Source organism: Elephas maximus, chromosome 9, assembly GCF_024166365.1.
Source record: "Elephas maximus indicus isolate mEleMax1 chromosome 9, mEleMax1 primary haplotype, whole genome shotgun sequence".
In the NCBI taxonomy this organism is placed as follows: Eukaryota; Metazoa; Chordata; class Mammalia; order Proboscidea; family Elephantidae; genus Elephas; species Elephas maximus.
The window spans coordinates 42,612,590-42,624,597 of record NC_064827.1 but is presented as its reverse complement, the minus strand read 5'-3'; the positions used below and the strand labels follow the sequence as shown (position 1 = coordinate 42,624,597).

Here is a 12,008-nt window from a genome sequence, read left to right as displayed (position 1 = left end):
GAGGAACCAATGGCGAGCTCCAGTCCAATGGCTCTGGAGCTGGGCGGAGTCCTGAGGAGCAGGACTCTCACTGAGTTCTGGAACTCACCACTTTCGCCCACGTGGAAAGCTGCGCCGTGTAGAACGAACCTGAATCCGAAGAGCGGGAGCGGGACCTGGAGTGATGGGTCCGGCACCTCCCGGAGCGGCTGGGGACCCGGAGGTGAGTGAGCCAGCTGGAAGGAAGGGAACCTAAATGTGACGCCCACCCTGGCTGCAGGACTGGCTGTAGATACCGGAACCTGACAGTCCGCCGGCGAGGGACACGAGGACAGACTCCTCTGGAGTAGTCCCGTTTCCCCGATGTTTCCAAGCCCGGGCACTGGTACAGCCAAGGCTTATTAGGGGAGGTGGAGCCTGACAGTATTTGGGTAGAAGCACTGATGCCTACTGAGCTTCTGCTTCGTTTTTCAACCCTGTATCTTGGAGGTGAAGAGCCCCGAGGTTTGCACTATTTCCTTGCCCGGGTTCTTTTTCTTGACGTTGGGCGGGATATTCCTCTCGTGCTCAGTTCTGTGACCCCTGCTCTAGTGAAAGGCACATGGTGGGGTTCCCGGAGCGTTCCAATAACCCCCTCTCCGGTGTGGGACTGTGGAGGGGGCGGGCCCAGGGCTACTGGCGAAAAGGTTTGGAATCTCACACACCTGGGTTTGAAGTCTGCTCACAGTACAGTACAGTGTATACCAATTGTGAAACCTTGAGTGAGTCACAAGACTTCCCTTAAGTGCCTGTTTTCTGCTAGGATTATTGTGGGGATTGAATGACATGTGAGTTTACACTCCTGGGCCCAGTAGGTTCTAATTCCTTGCATTACCGAGTACTTAATGGGTACTGATACAGTCAGGTCTTGCTAGGGGAGATAAAACCTGGCAGGATATGGATAGAAGCAAGAGTGAAGAGGGCATCTGAGAAGACCCAGGCCCAACCCAGCAGAAGAGGAAGTTCTTCCGTGCGTGGCACTTGGAAATACAGGGGGGCTTGGGCAGAGCTTAGGGCAAAGCCCAGTCAGCTACCCCTACGAACTCCAGGCAGAACTCTGCTTGTGCTGTGAGGTAAACAGAGAGCCCTCACTTCAAGGAGTTTTCAGTCTAGGGCTTCCAAGTAATGATTATCCTGAGTTTTACGGAATCTGACTCCTATTCAAAAGAGGAACCAGGAGGAGATGAAGCCTTTACCCACATCCTATCATGGTAGCACTTAATGCAACAGGTGTTAGACACCTATGACCTCACACTCGTTTCTTCCTCTCACTGGCCACAGGTGATGGAGCCAACTCTGGAAGGCACAGGGGAGGAAGGGAAGAAAGTGTCCTCAAAGAAACGCACATTGGCTGGTTCTCCAGTGGAGGGCCTCTTGCAGCCAGTGAAGCTCAGCCGGGCAGAACTGTACAAGGAGCCCACCAATGAGGAGCTGAATCGCCTTCGGGAGACCGAGAGCCTGTTCCATTCCAGCCTGCTTCGTTTACAAGTACTGCTGGGCGGCTGAGGTTTGGGTTGGGGGGATGGGCCTGGGACCCTGAGGCTGTTGCACTTACCCCTTTTCCACTTATAGTTAGAGGAGCTACTAAAGGAAGTGAGGCTGTCAGAGAAGAAGAAGAAGCGCATTGATGCCTTCCTAAGAGAGATCAACCAGCGGATCCTGAAGGTGCCCTCAATTCCTGAGATAGAGGTAAAGTGAGTGGCCCAAGGGATTGGGAAGCCCAGAAGAAGTCCTCAGTGGGGGCATCTCCGAGAGGGGCCATGTTATTCTCTGGAGGGGATGGATGATAGGGAACCCATTCTCACTGCCAGAAGGCTCAGCCTGGAGTGTGGTCATTCACATATTTATTCATTCAAGAAGGACTTAAGTGCCTGGCAGTATTATGTCTTTAAGATACATCAGTGAATAAAACATACTATATTCTAGTGTTAGGGGGATAGGCATAGATAATAAGCATGACAAGTTATGGTAGCATTAAAAGGTGGTAAATACTCTCTTGGGAAAAGACAGAAATATGGGAAGGTAAGGAAATTGAGAGTATCAGGGAGTGGGAGTGGTTTGCAATTCTAAATAGGGTGGTCAGGGTAGGCTTTTGAAGTGACAATTGTGTGAACGTTTGAGGGAGGTGAGTCAGGGAGGAAAAACATTCCAGGAAGGGTAAATAACCAGCACACAAAGGCTCAAAGTCAGGAACCTGGACCATTCTTTGCAGTGAATGAGGGGGAGCTAGAAGGAGATGTATTCAGAAAGGCAGTGGGGGAAAGGGACATGTCATGCAGAGCTTTAGATACCAAAATCAGGACTTTGTCCACTGCTCCGAATGAAATGGGGAACCACTGCAGAGGTTTTTTGGAAAGGAGTGATGTGATCTACCCTGGGTTTAAAAGGTTCACTCAGGCTGTTATGCTGAAACTAGGATGGAAAGGGACAAAGGTGAAATCGGGGAGACTAGTTAGGAACCTATTGTGTAGTGATTCACTAAAAAATGGTAGTCGTTCAGACTAGGGTGGAGAGTGGAGAAGTGGTCAGTCTCTGGATACATTTTGGAGGTAGAAACGGGCATTTTTAACAGACGTGTCAAGGTGATTTAAATGTCTTTGGTTTGAGCAACTAGTGTGCAGTTGCCATTAAGTGAAATGGAAAAGCATGTTTTGGGGAAGGCAAATGAATATATACTTGTCACTATCTCTGTCCCCACAGCTGATAGACCAGACGTGGCTCCCAGCTGGGGTTCGAGTCCCCCTCCACCAAGTGCCTTTTACTGTGAAAGGCCGCTTTCGCTTCCTGCCTCCAGTCCAGGTCATGGTTGTGGGCAGCTACCTTCTGGGCACCTGCATCCGACCAGACATCAATGTGGATGTGGCACTGACCATGCCCAGGGTGAGGTCCATGGGTTGGGGCTGGAGAGAGCTGACACTTTGCCACCTACAAATCCCTAGGGCCCTCCGTCTTTCTCACCTTCCACTTGTCAGGGTGTTGAAATCTGAATTCTAAATCAAAAGAGCAGACCACTGCAGTCATTCTGAGGGCAGTTTAGCTGTGCCTTTAGGCTAATTGCTGCCTCTTTGGGACTTCGCCTTCCTCATCTCAGAACTGGGTAGATTGTTGTTAGCCCTGGATCAGGCATTCTGGCCTGGGGTTGCCAGGCTGGGCTCTCACCTTGGCTTTGTTTTTGCCCTCAAGCCCTGCAACACCTCACAGTCATCTCTTTGCTCTTCTGGCTCCTCCAGGAGATCCTACAGGACAAGGATGGGCTGAACCAGCGCTACTTCCGCAAACGCGCCCTCTACCTGGCCCACTTGGCTCACCACCTGGCTCAGGACCCCCTCTTTGGCAGTGTTCGCTTCTCCTACAGCGGTGGCTGCCACTTGAAACCCTCATTGCTGCTGCGGCCACAGGGTAGGAAGCACACACAGGGCTAGGGCATAGTATGGGTGACAAGTCCAAGTGGGGAGGCATAGGCCCCTCAAGCACAGGGGCCTCAAGTTTGGGGTGGGAGTTGTGGGAGCCCCCCTCGCTCCAGGTGGCCACAGGATCTCAGTGCCCCCTGTCTCTGCTCAGGGAAAGATGAGCACCTGGTCACTGTGCGTCTGCATCCATGCCCCCCGCCTGACTTCTTCCGTCCGTGCCGCCTGCTGCCGACCAAGAACAATGTGCGCTCTGCCTGGTACCGAGGGCAGAGTCCTCCAGGAGATGGTGAATGGGCATTGGTGTCAAGGTAGAGCTGGAGAGAAGGGGTATCTTGGGGACTTCTTACCTCATGTCTTGCCCTTGTTCCCACAGGGAGCTCAGAGCCCCCCACGCCTCACTACAATACGTGGGTCCTACAGGACACAGCCCTGGAGTCCCATGTACAGCTGCTGTCAGCTGTACTGGGCTTGTCTCCAGGACTGAAGGATGGTGTGGCTCTTCTGAAGGTCTGGCTGCGGCAGCGTGAGCTGGACAAGGTGCGTTGGGGGTGGCCCAGCCTCACTGCCCTGCTCAGTGGTGGGCTGGCTCTGAGCTCAAGCCTCTCCCTCCGTCTCTTTCAGGGCCTCGGGGGGTTCAGTGGGTTCCTGATCTCCATGCTGGTTACATTCCTTGTGTCCACACGCAAGATCCATACCACCATGAGCGGCTACCAGGTCCTAAGAAGCGTCTTGCAGTTTCTGGGTGAGGCAGCTAGACTGGGAAAGGCCAACAGTTTCACTCCTCTTGGGATTCTTCTCATCCCAGCAGGGATCAGTCTGCTCCTTGCCATCAGACAGATGAGCAAACTGAATTCCAGAGATAGGCAGTTGCAGGCACCAGGGCTGAGGGAAGGTCCTTAGGGCTGTGTCCCCAAGAAGGGGCACCCCTGACATACCCACCTTCTCTGGTTCACTCCAGCTACCACAGATCTGACAGTCAATGGGATCAGTTTATGTCTCAGCTCAGATCCTTCTTTGGTGAGTTGGGTCGGGTCTGGGTGAGGGGACCTGAAGCTAAGGCCCCAACCCTGATTGGTTTCACTCCCCCTGCCCCCAGCCCGCCCTGGCTGACTTCCACCAGGCCTTCCCTGTTGTCTTCCTGGACTCCTCAGGCTATCTCAACCTCTGTGCTGATGTCACTGCCTCCACTTACCACCAGGTACCAAAGGGCCCCCGTTCCTGGGTTTTCCCAGGTGGCCCAGCCCCAGACTCTGTCCTTTCTGCTAGTACCAGAACCTCTTCAAAGAGCTCAGGGCAGGCATGTTTCCTAGCCTGAGCCCTCAGGTCGATAAGGAGGTACAGTGGTACCAGTTTCACATCTGAGTTCCCTCCTGACCCTGTGGCCCCAGGTGCAACATGAGGCACGGCTGTCCATGGCGTTGCTGGACAGCAAAGCTGATGACGGGTTCCAGCTCCTGTTGATGACTCCCAAACCCATGATCCGGGCTTTTGACCACATCTTGCAGTGAGTTTAGGGGTGACAGAGTGTCTAGGCGAGTCCTGTTTCCCTGGGGCTACAGTGCCTGGGCAAGGTCTTCGGGCAGGTGCTCAGGCCTTCCTGGGAGTGAGTGGGACTTGGTGCCAGCAGACCCTGATTCTTCCTCTTTGTCTTTCTCTGTACCTCTAGTCTCCGCCCACTGAGTCGTCTGCAGGCAGCATGTCACCGGCTGAAGCTGTGGCCCGAGCTGCAAGACCATGGTGGGGACTATGTTACAGCTGCTTTGGGCCCACTAACTACCCTCCTGGAGCAGGGCCTGGGGTCCCGGCTGCACCTGCTGGCCCACTCTCGGCCTCCTGTCCCAGAGGTGAGGTGGTGCACATTGGGGGAGTGTGTGGGAGAATGGAGCTGAATTCAGGGCTCAGGGGACACAAGTGACATGCCATCCCTCTAGCTGGAAAAGAATGTGGGAGGAGGCCAGGCTGGGGGACTCTTGGCTTGGGCTCAGCCTCTCTATATCCTACAGTGGGATATCAGTCAGGATCCACCGAAGCACAGAGACACCGGGGCCCTGACCCTGGGATTGCTCCTCCGGCCTGAGGGGCTGACCAGTGTCCTCGAGATGGGTCCAGAGGCCGACCAGCCTGAGGTGAGGAACGCTGGCGGTGATTTGACCCTGGGGAGCCCAGCAAGTGCAGTGAAGGGAGTGGGTGGGTGGTGTTCATGCCACCTGAATTGAGGCTTGTCAGGGAAAGTTCTGACAGAGCCCTTCTTCCTTGCCTCTCCTCAGGCTGCTGATTTCCGCCAGTTCTGGGGATCCCGCTCGGAGCTCCGGCGTTTCCAAGATGGAACCATTCGGGAAGCTGTGGTCTGGGAGGCAGCCTCTATGGCCCAGAAGCGCCTTATTCCCCAGCAGGTGGTCACCCACCTCCTGGCACTGTGAGTGTTAACACCTGAATGCCAGGAGGCAGTCATAGGCTGGGGAGCCTTTTACTAGGGTCTGGCCCAGGCTCTTGGGGGTGAGGAGCTCATCTGCTGGGTCACAGTTCCCCATGCCCTCACTGTCTGTGCCCTTCTCCAGCCATGCAGACATCCCAGATACCTGTGTCCATTATGTGGGGGGCTTCCTGGATGCACTTATCCAAGGCCTGAAGGAGGTAAGGGCCCTGGGATGGGGTCAGGCTAGCAGTTGTTGACTATTGTAGATTGTAGATAGGGTGGAATTAGTCGGGGGAGAGAGCCCTCACCACCTCAGCGGGCACCTCTGCTGTTCCAGGCCAGGCTGCACCTCCTGGAGTGTCCAGTAGAGGGGGCTCTGGCTCTTCAGCTGAGCCATGGCAAACTCCCTGGTGGTGCTAGGGTTCTGTATGGTCCTGGCTTCCTGACTGTCTTCTCCCCCTCAGACCTCCAGCACAGGTGAGGAGGCCCTGGCAGCTGCAGTGCGTTGCTACGACGACCTCAGCCGCTTGCTGTGGGGGCTGGAGGGCCTCCCGCTGACAGTGTCCGCTGTTCAGGGAATTCACCCGGTGCTACGCTACACAGAGGTAAGGTGTAAGGGGAGAAGGGAGCCCTCTCTGGTTGGTGACCCACAGCTCTGCTCTAGCCATCTAGTGTCCCCCCGCCCTCCAACTCTTGACTCTGGGCACTCCCCCGCAGACCCAGACACCTTCCTCAGCCCCCCTTCTTTCACAGGTGTTCCCCCCAACCCCCGTCTGGCCAGCCTACTCCTTCTATCAGCGTCTGCGAGAGCGAGCCTCGCTGGTGCCCCGGCCTGACAAGCCCTGCCCAGCCTATGTGGAGCCCATGACTGGTGAGGGGGCTCTTGGGAGGGTGTGGGAGTCAGTGAGAAGGGCAGCGCCCACCTCAGACTGCAGTCAGAGACAGGTCTCTTGCCCCTCTCCTCCAGTGGTATGTCACCTGGAGGGCAGTGGTCAGTGGCCGCAGGATGCTGAGGCTGTGCGGCGGGTCCGAGCTGCCTTCCAGCTGCGTCTGGCAGAGATACTGATGCAACAGCATGGGCTGCAGTGCCGTACCACGGCCACACACACTGACGTCCTCAAGGTTAGCGTGGTCCGAGGCAGGGATGCCCTGGGGAGCACAGGGATGGCAGAGCGCCCCCGGGGTCCAGGCTGACATTTACTTCCCATCCCCATACCCCACCTGACAGGATGGATTCGTGTTCCGGGTGCGTGTGGCCTATCAGCGGGAGCCCCAGATCCTGAGGGAGATGCGGAGCCCCGAGGGGATGATCTCACTGAGGGACACGCCTGCCTCCCTCCGCCTTGAGAGGGACACGAAGCAGCTGCCCCTACTTACCAGCGCCTTGCATGGGTATGGCCACCTGCACAGGGTCTCCCTGTCTGGACGCCCTTCTGGCCCCCATTCTGCTCTCTTGGCTGCCTGTTCCTCTGGGAGACCAGACGGTGTTATGGTCAGGGATGTATGTCCTGGAGTTAGACAAGGTCTGGAGTCCTGACTCACCCCTTCCTGGCTGCGTCCCTTTGGTCACATTCTCCTTGGGACGTTATTTTCTTCATTTGTAAAATGAGAATAACGATAGGCCCGATCTTTTAGGGCATTTGCTAGGAGAACGTGAGATTATGCATGTAAAGCATTAATCAGCACAGGGGCCGACACTGGGTAAGGGTTGAATGAATGGTGGCACTGGGGTTGAGACACTTTCCCTGGGCTCTGGGTGTCTGGGTCTCATTGTCACTATCCCGTTTTCCCCCTAGACTCCAACAGCAGCACCCAGCCTTCTCAGGTGTGGCTCGGCTGGCCAAGCGGTGGGTGCGCGCCCAGCTTCTAGGTGAGGGGTTCTCCAATGAAAGCCTGGACCTGGTGGCCGCTGCCCTTTTCCTACAGCCTGAACCCTTCTTCCCACCCAGGTGATTTCCTCTATCCTTTCCTCAGCAGGGAAGCTCCCCTTGGGGCCAGCCTTCATCCTTTATGCTGCACCCCCAGTTTAGATGGGGGAGGGTAGTGGAAGCAAGTGATAGAAGAGGTTCTAAGACGTTCCTCTCCCAGTCCATGCCAAGGGGTCTGGGCTTCTTAGGTTGTGACTGATGGGAGAAGACGAAGGGTGAGCTGGGCTCCAGGCTCTGCTTACGCCCTGCTCTCAGCTCCCCCCAGGTTGGCTTCCTTCGGTTCCTCTATCTGGTTTCAACCTTTGATTGGAAGAACAGCCCCCTCATTGTCAACCTCAACAGTGAGCTCACTGGTGAGTGGTAGGCCTGGGGTGAGACTGCCAGAAGAACCACCCTTTGCAGACTGCACAATGGGACAGGCGAGAGTTTTCCCTGCCAGTCTTAGGTTTTCTCTGCCTCTTCTGTCTCTGATATCTAAGCCTGGCCCTTGGGGTGGAGAGTTGTCAGGAAGAAGAGCCCCAGGTTAAGGCTTTAGGGAGCTCTAGGGCTGTATGTAAAGACATGTTTTGTCCACATAATGGTCAGAAGCAAAGTGGACTGTGGGTGGTAAGTAAGCTACGCTTCGGGCATGGAGGGAGAGAATAGCAGAATGGGGACCCTGAACACCAGGTGAGAAGTCTTGTGGCAGGGAACAGGGAAGGGCCTGGATTAGAATAGATGCCCAGACCCCTTGGGGATTGGGGATGACGATTTCCAGTTGTAATATGAGGAGCTCTTTGTGCCAGCAGAGAGCAAGGTGTCAACTTCCTAATTCCCCAGGTGTGTGGGGCACAAGGGAGAGGGGGTTAGGGACAGGCCTCAGCTTGTGCGGTCCCGGAAACCAGAATGGGTGTGCCAGGCTGTGGAAAATTCTGCTTCTGGGCTGAGGCTGGGAGATTAATGCCCCCCTCTTTGAGGCAAATGGAGTATTCCCAAAGCTACTTGGGGTAGGGGCTTTGGAAAACCCCACTGATGGGCAGTTGCTGGGCCTACAGTAGGAGGACCTGGGGGAGCAGAGGGTGTCTGGGGGAGGGGCAGGCTGACCTGGGATCCCTCCTTGTCCTCAGTGGAGGAGCAGGTAGAGATCCACAGTAGCTTCCTGGCAGCTCGGGCACAACTCCCTGTCATGGTCATCATCACCCCCCAGGACCGCAAGAGCTCTCTGTGGACACAGGATGGACCTTCAGCCCAGGTTCAACCCATCCCTACCCTTAAATGTGTGGTTTCCTCCTCCAGAAAAAAAGCAGGCCCAGCCTGTGCTAAGAGAGAACGGTGGTCAGGTCTGGTCTGGTATTTCTCTACCCACAGATTCTACAGCAGCTCATGGTCCTGGCAGCTGAGGCCCTGCCCATCCTAGAGAAGCAGCTGATGGATCCCTGGGGGCCTGGGGACATCAGGGTAAGCCCCTGACCAAGAGTGACTCCAGTATTCTGAGGATTCTGCCTTTGATCCTGGTACCCAGAATTCAGTGGGGCCTTCCCAGATGTCCCATCCCCTGTTTTGGTGACTGTCCAGAGAAGGCAATGGTGGAGCCTGGAGAACTTAGGGCCCCGGTTCCATCCAGGCTTCATGTTTGTGTCCCTTCTGCCGGACCCAAGCTTGCACCAGATGCTTCCTCCATTGGTCTTAGTGTTCCCACATGTAGGCCCATGATGGGTGGTTAACAAAGAGAATGGAGGGAAGCATGTGGAGGGGTTCGTGGTCCTGCTCCCAACCCTAAGTGAGTACTGCCGACCCCTCCCCACCCTTCCTCAGACCGTGTTCCGGCCACCCTTGGACATATACGATGTGCTAATCCACCTGTCTCCCCGCCACATCCCCCGGCACCGTCAGGCTGTGGACTCGCCAGCTGCTTCCTTCTGCCGTGGCCTGTTCAGTGAGCCCCGGCCCTCACCCTTAATGCCTGTGCTGGGCTATGACCCCCCTCAGTTCTATCTGGCACAGCTCAGGGTAGGTCTTAAAGGGCTGGGTGACCTGGAGAGAAGACTTCTAGAAGGAGCTGGGGCCGTGGAGGAGGTGCTGAGGTGTCCACTTGCAATCTTGTCTCTGTTCTGCTCCTTTAGGAGGCCTTTGGGGATCTGGCCCTCTTCTTCTATGACCAGCATGGTGGACAGGTGATTGGTGTCCTCTGGAAGCCCACCAGCTTCCAGCCCCAGCCCTTCAAGGTGCGCTGGCTGGTGACCACCATGTGTTCCTGAGTGTACATGTGGTTCTGTGTGGGCTTGCATGTCTGGGTGGTCTGTGCCATAAGTGACCTTGTGTCAGCTGCGAGGCCTGTGGGCTAGTGTGTGTCTGTCTGCACAACCCCACACAGCCCCTGGTTTGTCGGTCTCTGAGTGTGGCTTTGTGACACCTCCACCCATGTTTCTTCTCTGATTCCTCCAGGCCTCCAGCACAAAGGGGCGCATGGTGGTATCTCAAGGTGGGGAGCTGGTAATGGTGCCCAATGTGGAAGCAATCCTGGAGGACTTTGCCATTCTGGGCGAAGGCCTGGTGCAGAACGTGGAGGCCCGAAGTGAGAGGTGGGCTGTGTAAATCCCAGTGCCAGGTGCAAGCTGTGGATGGATAGCAGGACTTCAGACCTTGGGAGCAAGATGTCAATGGGGCGACCTTCACCCTCATTGCATGTGGACCGTCCATGGAGGGCCTCCTGGCCTAAACACACAGAATCGTCCCCCACAAAAGCCTTGCTCCAGCTTTCTGTCTGATTCCTCAAGGGCCTCCCCCAGCACTGAGGCAGTGGCCGTGGTGTCTGTGAAGTCCCTTGGGCCCAGCAGTCTGAAGCTCCAGTAGAGGAGTGGGAGCCATCTCAGAGAACAGGATCCAGGAGATCTAGCCACCTGCAGCTCTGGGCCTGGACCATTTTCTTCTCCTAGGCTGCTGCTTTTTTCTGGGTTAGGCTGCTTCCAGAAGCCCTGGGCCCGGGGCTGAGACAGCTCTCTTCCCACTGCCAGATGTGTGCTTAGACCTCAAAGTGCCCTTTACTGCAGCATCAGGCCTTTAGATGGGGCCCGGAGAAGAGGTGGCACTTCCTGAGGGTCACAGAGCACCTGCAGTGAGCAGTGGAAAGAGGGCAGTGTGTGTATCAATGGACCATACCGAAGGGGCACAATGTCCTGTGTGGGTGCTGCTGCTTGGCTTCCCAGAGTGGGGATGGCAGAAAAGAACAGAGGACAGGAAGGGGATGGTTAGATGAGGGGAACTGGTGCTCTTGGCCACTTGGGTTCCCTAGTCCAGGAGAGAGATGCACAAAGCAGTGGACACTGCCATGACCTCTCAGCATCATAGTCCCTGCACCTCTGTGTGTCTGCCCCTGACTGCCTGCCCTTTGCCGTCACACTTCCCAGCTGCCATGGGCTGCAGAGGTGACTGAGACCTTCCTGCTCTCAGGAGTTCCCAGTGCCTGGGAGGGGGCTGCCTCCTATCAGCCTGGTCCACACCCCACTTCTGGCAGGCTCTCCCTGCTCCTCTGCCTCCCTTAATCCTGGCTATTTTTCCAGACTCAGCTCAAATAGTGCCTCCTTCAACCCTTCCCTCGCCCCCAGCCTGAAGTGATCTTCCCTCCTGTGAGCTATTAGAGCAATTACTGTCTGTTCAGTTCACTTTGCAGTTACGGACAGTGCGAACTCTTCTATTGTCTTGAGCATTGATTTATAATTAAATTGCTTCATTTTCTCCAAGTTCCTGGCCTGTCTTTTTCACGTGGTTTTAACCTTGTCTCTTACATGTTAAACTCCTTGCAGGCGGGAAATGTATTTGAACATAGGTTTCTTGGTGTCCTTCATGGCACCCAGTACAGTGGTTTGCTCAAGCAGGATATAGGTGTGTGTGGAAAGGGCCTCTATCCTAGGCAGGTGGAGCGCAGGGAAGGCCTCTAGAAGACTTAAAGGAAAAGAACTCAGAACTTGCATATTCTGCCTAGAATAGGTAGAGGGTGATGGTGAAAAATAAAGCCTGAGAGGTAATAAAGGGTTTACGTTTACATTTACTGAGTGTAGAATAGGTTCTTGTACGTATTTCACATATAAATATGATCGTATAATCATTCTTGCCCTCTGAAGTAGGTGCTTCTGGGTAACTTCATTTTTCCGACAAGGATACAGGCCCCATGGCAGACAGGGCACCTTGTAGAGGGGTTTCGATTTCTGGCTATTGAGCTTCCTCATCAGGATGAGAAAGCAGAACTCTGGTCTCTAA

General features: G+C 55.3%; 1 protein-coding gene across 1 annotated transcript; it reads left to right on the top strand.

Annotated features, from left to right (window-relative positions):
• Window positions 1-58: 58 nt before the first annotated feature.
• On the top strand, window positions 59-11,743 carry NOL6 (nucleolar protein 6). Its single transcript, XM_049897050.1, has 26 exons — window positions 59-202; window positions 1,300-1,506; window positions 1,591-1,707; window positions 2,719-2,898; window positions 3,249-3,417; window positions 3,580-3,714; window positions 3,802-3,965; window positions 4,050-4,170; window positions 4,387-4,445; window positions 4,525-4,626; window positions 4,817-4,932; window positions 5,095-5,272; window positions 5,432-5,554; window positions 5,696-5,844; window positions 5,987-6,062; window positions 6,309-6,449; window positions 6,598-6,715; window positions 6,812-6,966; window positions 7,073-7,236; window positions 7,641-7,793; window positions 8,028-8,125; window positions 8,879-9,003; window positions 9,120-9,209; window positions 9,567-9,761; window positions 9,875-9,976; window positions 10,197-11,743. The coding sequence occupies exons 1-26, from the start codon at window positions 164-166 to the stop codon at window positions 10,344-10,346; spliced, it is 3,426 nt and encodes a 1,141-aa protein (XP_049753007.1). The 5' UTR covers window positions 59-163; the 3' UTR covers window positions 10,347-11,743.
• The last annotated feature ends 265 nt before the right edge of the window (window positions 11,744-12,008 follow it).